Source organism: Petaurus breviceps, unplaced genomic scaffold (genome assembly GCF_028583685.1).
Source record: "Petaurus breviceps papuanus isolate PSGF00001 unplaced genomic scaffold, PetGlider_PUasm1.0 90681, whole genome shotgun sequence".
In the NCBI taxonomy this organism is placed as follows: domain Eukaryota; kingdom Metazoa; phylum Chordata; class Mammalia; order Diprotodontia; family Petauridae; genus Petaurus; species Petaurus breviceps.
Genome location: NW_027187307.1, coordinates 7,369,544 through 7,377,589, shown reverse-complemented (window position 1 = coordinate 7,377,589; position 8,046 = coordinate 7,369,544). Strand labels below are relative to the sequence as shown.

General features: G+C 44.0%; 1 protein-coding gene across 1 annotated transcript; it reads right to left on the bottom strand.

Annotated features, from left to right (window-relative positions):
* Positions 1–4,295: 4,295 nt before the first annotated feature.
* LOC138143897 (heterogeneous nuclear ribonucleoproteins A2/B1-like) lies at positions 4,296–5,932 on the bottom strand. The gene is made up of 2 exons (XM_069065176.1): positions 5,260–5,932; positions 4,296–5,014 (listed from the first exon to the last, which is right to left on the bottom strand). The coding sequence occupies exons 1-2, from the start codon at positions 5,930–5,932 to the stop codon at positions 4,296–4,298; spliced, it is 1,392 nt and encodes a 463-aa protein (XP_068921277.1).
* Positions 5,933–8,046: the final 2,114 nt, after the last annotated feature.

Below are 8,046 nucleotides of genomic sequence, written 5' to 3'. Positions count from 1 at the left end.
AAAAGCACCTGCTGCTGTATTTCTATTTTTTCTGTTTCCTAATATCCCATCAGGAATGGTATAATACCTTTTTTTTGCTTTTTTTTAGAGGGAGTAAGGTAGGGCAATTGGGGTTAAGTGACTTGCCCAAGGTCACACAGCTAGGTCTTTGTGTTAAGTGTCTGAGGCTGGATTTGAACTCAGGTCCTCCTGATTCCAGGGCTGGTGCTCTATTCACTGAGCCATTCCCTATTCTTAGTCTAGGACACATAAAAACAAAAACATACACATGTATTTATTTAGATAACTATATTGATATTTATATTTAGTGGGTAATATATATTATATATACTCTATATTACATAAGCTATTTTATATAAACATTATATAAACAGAATCAAAAATGTTTTATGTAATATATATATATATGTCTATTGTGTGGGTGTGGATGTGTAGCAATCACACAGAGTCAGAGAAAAAGAAAGAAAGACAGACACAAAGATGGAGGGGGGAGGAGAACTAGAGAGATATTCTTGGGCCTGGGTCATGTTAGGGCTATGCCCAGTCCTGGGACCCTTGCACAAGTCTCCTCTGACACTCTTGTCCTGGGACAGAGAAATACAGCAGCAGCTGGTTTTTATTTCTGCTCTTCACCCAGAATATATAAATATAAAAATCTATCTACATATGTATTTATTTTGGTATCTATATTTTTATTTAGTCATATATGTGTATATATACATATACTATATTACTATTATAAAAACTAATATAAGCACCATAAGTCACTGTCAAATATATATATATGTATGTATGTATAAATATGTATATATATAGAGAGAGACAGAGACAGAGAGAGAGAAAGAGAGAGAGAGAGACAGAGACAGAGAAAGAGAGAGACACAGAGACAGAGACAGAATGAGAGAGAGACAGAGAGAGAGAGAGAGAGAGAGAGAGAGAGAGAGAGAGAGAGAGAGATACACACACACACAAAGAGAGAGAAAGATAAAGAGGCAGAGAAAAGGTTAGATCTTGTTAGGCCTGGGGTTCATGGTAAAGTTGGGACCTTGTCCAAGTTTGGGCTCACAGACTCAGGTCTTGGGACAGAGAAACACAGCTACAGTCAATTTGCATTCCTGATCTTTGACAATATAAAATATTAATATAAAAACTGTATATACTACTCCATCTATACAAGATATAGTCACAGCCAAGTGTACCTTTGTGGGGGGGAGGGAGAGGGAGGGACAGGAGGGGGGAAAGAGAGGGAGGAGAAAGGAAGGGGAGGGTGGAGGGAGAGGGAGAAAGCGGGAGAGAGAGAGAGAGACAGAAACCCAAGATTTCCATAGGCTACTGTGGCTATTTCTTACCTGTTTCCTTGTGCCAGGCCCCTCCTAGGCAGTTTTGCTTTTTCCTTCCCTTTCCCTTGCTGGTCCATGGGCTAGGTCTCTACCCAGTCCCCAAGTAGAAGTTCTACACAAGTCTTCCGGGTTAGCCTTCATCCCTAGGGCTAGCAGGCTTTGTCTAGTATTGGTCAGATCAGCCATAGTCAGACACACTATACCTTGACCCCAACACAGTGATGTCATCTTGGTCCTGAAGAAATGGCTGACTGCAGTTTCCCCTTAGATTTCCCAGTTCTCCAGGTTGGAAATTTTGGAATCCTTTGTACAGTTTTGCATTTGTTATGGGGGTGGAAGACCCTTTTATGTTCATGCATAGCCTCAGACAAGAGCCAAACTTTAGGGTTCCTTGGGAAAATTCATTGGGTGCAAAATAAACCAGACACAGCATTTCCTGAGAAGCCCCTAAGTCTAAACCTTGTATGGATAAAAAAAAAAGCTGGCATTCTGTGCCAGTTTCATTTATTTCTTCATTTCCATAACCTAAATTAATTGAATGGAAGACTTGTGCTTACTTCAAATACTTTTTAGAGCCACACAAAGAAATACACTAACCCCAAATCTTCTTACCGTGTTTCCCCGATAATAAGACACTGTCTTATTAATTTTTTTGGACAGAAAAACACCAGAGGGCTTATTTTCAGGGGAGGGCTTATTTTAATGAACATGGACAGCAATTTTAATAAACAGGTAAATGTGAACAAAAAAATGTACCTTTATTCAATAAGCAAATCACTGGGGAAGAACAGGATGACGCGCTCACTGCTACAGCTCTGATTGGATGCAGCTCGGAGCGCGGTGTGCGTTTCACCCGGGGGGGGACGGTGCATACAGAGGGTATCATAATGTAGCATGTAGCGCAGGGGATCACCTTCACTACAGTAGCAATCTCAATAGGGCTTATTTTCGGGGGAGGGCTTGTTATTGGGGAAACACGGTAGAATGACTATCTGACTAGAATGAACAGCCTTCAAAGATGGCCACACCTAAGGGTAATGGGATGGATAAGTGTAGATAGGAGTGGGAATCCTAACTTGGAATTCTGGTCATGTGCCTTACTCTGTGGGCAACCTTGGGAAAATCACAAACTCTAGGCCTCAGTATTCTCCTCTGGGTATTCAAACAATTAGTCTAGATCAAAGGTTCCGAAACTTATTTGGCCTATTGCCCCTTTTAAAATTACTGAGAATCCACTTGGAAATTTACTTTCTTTTGACTCTTTAAGGTATTTTTTTTTCATTTGTGTCATTTAAAAAATGTAAAACACATTTTTAAAAAGTGACATCTTAAATTTAAAGTTGTGGCTTTTTTCCTGCATTGAAATTTTGATAACACACTGTCATGTAACTTTATAGTATTGTACTGCAAACAAATCATTACACTCACATGTTCCTGCTGATGCATGCTGGACTTACCTGACAATGTGCAAAGCTCACTTGCCAACACTTGCTTGTTAAGACCTGTCTGAGGACTTGCCCTCTGAATCAGTTATAACTTTTTAATTTTTGGTATTTGGAAAATAATTTAATCACTATGACTTTAACACAATATGACATAACAGATGAAACAGTAAAAAACTGTTTTTAAAAAAATGTTCTTATCTTCTGTCCTTTCATCATGTTTACACCACCCCTTTATTTTTATTCAACACCCCCCCCCCCAATCACACCTGTGGCTACCACTCCCAGTGGATCAATCATTCCAGTGCCTTGGAGGGAGCATTAGTGCCCACTTTGAGGAGTTATACTGAGTTTACCTTTGACATCCTTACCAGCTCTGAATCTGACTCAGTAACCAAGAAACTTTTTATTTATTAAAAAATTAAATTACTAAACTTTTAATAAATAAAAAATAAAATCAATAAATTGTTTAATAAAATTTATACACACATGTATAAATAAAATTCTTTTAAGCCCAAGGCACATGTGAATTACTACTTCCAATCTTTTGTCAAGTGAGGGTCAAAATCTAAATAAAGGCACACTGGCAGGGGGCCACAAAAAGAAACAAAGATACATCAAGATTGTTAAACTTCTGGGTCCTAGTCAAGTGTTAACAGAAATAATGGGAGGATAAATGTGTGAATAATAATGTATAAAATACACTAAAATGCAGTTAAATCAAGTATTATGAATACAAAAAAGTCCATTCATACTGAAGTGAATCAAGCAAGGTAGAAAAAGGAGACAAAGCAGCCTAAAATACTTATTATGATTATGTAATGTGACAATTTACATGAGAACTTATGGGTAAAAGATTCTACCTGAGGCTTAGGAGGCCTGTAAAGTTAAGAGTTAGTGATGAAATTATCTGGTACATAATTATTACGTGGGCTTCATCAGTAGAATGGGTATCCAATTTTGCTTTCAGACCATATTTGAATAAAAATGCTGAGTTTTGTTTTTAAGAATCCACACAAAGAAATCAGAAAACCGGACCCTTTAAATAGTAGTGAACTGGTGCTTAACTGATTGATAAAGAGATTCTAGGAAAAAGAAAGTAGACACTTTTATGGTTAAACACAGTTTTATTTAAAAAAATAAAGCAGTGTGTTTTTGAAAGAGAATGCATCTAAACAGGAAATCTTTTCAAGAGTTACCTCCTTACCCAAACTCCTCCCTTCCCCTAACTAGTTTCACCCTCAACCTTCCCCTGTACTCCTAACAAACCCTAATAACAAGCCTCTGGGCTGCTATAAAGAAACACCAGGTTCTAAGTAACAAAGAACAGAAGAGAGTTTAAGTTTACTGAAGACTACAACAAAGAAATGTATAAATGGAACAGTATCTCAATAGGGAGGGGCAAGGGCAGGTGACTTCAGAGGATACCTAGTCAGTGAAGTAGGTGGGGCCCCAAAAGGTAGATCAAGAAGGCCACCCTCCTACCTCCCAGCTAGTTACCAAAAACATCTTCCTAGTGGCCCCCAGAGCCAGAGGCCCCACCTCTGTGGGGACCTCGGGAAGATTCTCCCTGACGTGCCCAACCACACCAACCCCTCTTCGTATGGCCAAATTTTGCTCGGTACTGGCTGTAGTTGTGGCTGGTCTTGTTCTCACTGCTTGTACCAGAGACGCCATATTGGTTGCAGTTTCCATCATGGTCATTCTGTTCGTAGTTGCCTCGGCTTCCGTGACGGCAGGGGCCACTACCCCGGCCAAGGCCTGGGCCAGGGCCAAGAAGACCTGGTTTGGGGTTGGGGCCAAGGCCCGAATTGGGGTTAGGCTCAGGTTTGGGGCCATAACCCAAGTTAAGGCCAGGGCCAATTTTGGGACCTAAACCTGGGCCAAGGCTAGGTCCAAACTTGGAGGTGAGTACGGGGTTGGATGCAGGGTCAATGCCAGGCTTGGCTTCAGGGACCCAGATCTCCCCAGTAGGCTTGCAGGTAAGGCCTCCCACAGGTTTGGGATTGGGGCCCTCCACAGGTTTGGGATTGGGGCCCTCCACAGATTTGGGATCAGGTTCCCAACCACATTTCTGGTGGGGGACCAAACCAGATGAGTGGCTGGGGAACCAGGCAGGGTTGTAGCAGGGAACCCAGGCAAGTGGGGGAATGAGACTTACATCAAATTTGGGGTCAGAGTCTCCATCAGGTTTGAGGTCTTGGCCCCCAGCAGACTTGGAATCGGGGCCCCCTACTGATCTAGAGGGCTGATCCCCATCAGGTTCAGGGGCAGGGCCCCCAGACGGTTTGGTATCAGTATTCTCCGAAGGTTTGGGGCCCTGCCACCCAGCAAATTTCGAACCCAACCACCCAGGTCTGGGGCCCACCCACCCAGCAGTTTGAGGATGGGGTTAAGGATGGGTGTAGGGCTTGGGGTAGGGTTGGGGTCGACGTTAGGTTTTTGGCTAGAGCCAGAACTTGGGCTGAGGGAGAGACCTGCATGAGCTTGGCTGGAAAGTTTCCAGGTACTGCTGCTCCTCGGGACAGGCTGGTCGAGGCCCCACGGGTCCAGGTTCTCCCTGGGCAAAGCCTTCTTGACTTCTACTTGGTGGCCTTGGATGGGGTGGAACTTGACCACAGCGGCCTTTTCTGCACTATCATAGTCAACGAAATGGACAAAGCCAAAGCCACACTTCTTGCCCGACTGCTTGTTGATGATGATCTTGGCCTTCTCCACAGGTCCAAACTGCGAGAAGTGTCTCACCAGGTCCCTCTCGCCCACGTCACCTTTGAGGCCGCCCACGAAGATCGCCTTTACTTGGAGGTGGGCCCCCGGCTTGCAAGACTCCTCCCGGGACAATGCCCGCTTCAGCTCTACTGGGCAGCCGTCCACTACATGGGGCGAGGCGGCCATTGCTCTGTCAGCTTCATTCGCGCTGGAGAAAGTGATGAAGCCGAAGCAGCGGGAACGGTTGGTTTCAAGATTCATCATCACTACACATTTTGTGAGGGTGCCGAAGGCCTCAAAATGTTGCCGGAGGCCCGCCTCGTCAGTGTTCGGGTGCAGTCTCCCAACGAACAACTTACAAAGCTGCCTGTTCCCCAACATCGAAATATTCAGGCTGCGACTTGGCTTCATGGCGGCTTGTGGAACTGGAGCGGTAGCCATCCTGAAAGACAGCAGAAGCCTCTGTGTAGAAAGAAGGACCGCAGGGGACGGCACGAGGAGAGGCAGGAACTGCGCATGCGCAAGAAAGAGAGGAAGAGCAAAAGAAAGCGGGAAATTTAAAGAGAGCAGGTGCACTAGCTGCTGTGCCCTGTCCCTTCCTGTTCCGCCCTTCCCAGCCCGCCCTGCCCTTCCCTTTCTGCCCTTCCTGCCCTGCCCTGCTCAGAAAGTCTGCAAAAGAGCAAAGGCTCGAAGAGCCGGCAAGGGAGCAAAAGCTCAAAAAGAAAAAAAAAATGGTCCCTGTTGCCCCACTCAGAAAGCATGCGCAAAGCACAAGCTCACTGCGCCTGCTCAGAACGGCTCGGCTCAGCTCAGTGGCTGTTTCTGGCCATTATGTCTGCTGCCCCCAGTGGGAAGGCGAGTAACTGCAGCTGAATGATCTTCCCTGGAGTAATTGGGGCCCTTCCCTTACAGAAAGCCTGCAGACTGCATTTAGCCCAGACAGCCTTGTGTTTAGGTCCTACCTCTGAGTGTAGCCAGCAGTTAGACCCTGGGCAAATGGTGGGGCCTTCAGCAATTACATAGGAGAACTCATCTCCTAACTAGGAAAATGCAGGCCACCTCACAAGATAATACTGCTCTGTCAGTAATATCCCAGATTCATCAAATTGTGACATGGAAGATGCTTTTAAAACAATCCTAGAGAGAGGCCTCAACTACCATGCACTTCCTGGCCCTCACCCCACCTTGCAAGAAAATTTGCAAGGGGGGAAGAGGTAGGGAGATGAGGGCCAGAAAGTGCATGGTAGTTGAGGACTCTCTCTAGGATTGTTTACAAGAAAATGTTAAAAGCTTATAAGCCGCTTTCAAAAATCAGACAGATGAGGGTGGCTAGGTGGCACAGGGAGTAAAACATTGGCCCCGGAGTCAGGAGGACTGGAGTTTGGTTCCAGCCTCAGACATTTAACACCCATAAACACACACACACACACACACACACACACACACACAAACTAGCCCGTGTAACCTTGAGCAAGTTACTTAACCCCACCTACTCTCCAAAAGGAAAAAAAAAAGGCAAAAACCAGACAGATGCACAATTCTAGGGCTTGGCCACAACTACCAAGCATCAAAAAGCATGAGATTTCTGTCTTCAGAAAGGTTATAATGGTTTTTGTTTCTTTGGGAAGAGAATGGGGGAGGGATACAATATTAAAGTGAATATCAGAGTGTGTGGGGAAATTGCCGAAAAATCTTCGCCCTTGGCCGCAGACCACATGGAACGGCAAGTCTTTGACATAAGGATGTGACAAATACTTCTGAAAATAACAATGCTAGATAGCCCTAAAGAGAAATCACATCTACACAGTCTCTGCTGTCACCAATACCTTTTTCCATTGTTTTTTTTTTTACCATCCCCCCTACTCTAATATTCACTTGAATATTGTATTCCTCCCCCATTCTCTTCCCAAAGAAACAAAAACCATTATAACTTTGCTGAAGACAGAAAACGTGTGCTTTTTTGATTTCCTCCAGTACCTAATAATGATGGCTAATGTTTATAGCTGCTTGAAGATTTGCAAAGCACTTCTCATGTGTCATCTCATTTGACCTTCACAACCGCTCTGTGAGCTACAAGCTTTTCTTTGTTGTTCAGTTATTTTTCAATTGTTCTTGATTCTCTTTGACCCTATTTGGGATTTTCTTGGCAGAGATACTGGAGTGGTTTGCCATTTCCTTCTGTGACTCATTTTACAAATGAGGAAACTGAGGCTAACAGGGCAAAGTGACTTATTCAGGGTCACACAGCTAGTAAGTGTCTGAAGCCAAATTTGAACTCAGGAAGATGAGTCTTCCTGACTCTAGGCTTAATGCTGTGACTACTCTATCTACTATGTCAACTAGGGGTGTAAGCTACAGATAATGAAATTCCCATTTTACATATGGGAAAAATGAAGCTCAGAGAGGTAATAGGATTAAGGCAGGACTATGTCACTAAGAGTTGCCAGAGCTAGGATGTGAATTCAAGTTCATCACTCAGTTCACTCCACTGCCCTAGCATCAGTCAGTCAGTCAACATTTCTGACATGCCTACTACGTACCAGGCAGTGTGCTAA

Bases quoted from the DNA above. Each gene is read 5' to 3' on its own strand.
- LOC138143897 (XM_069065176.1), bottom strand. From the start codon at position 5,932: ATGGCTACCGCTCCAGTTCCACAAGCCGCCATGAAGCCAAGTCGCAGC. The intron at 5,015-5,259 runs GTCTCTCCCTCA...CTAGATCAGTAG, and splicing joins TTCCAGCCAAGCTCATGCAG to GGGGCCCCGATTCCAAGTCT.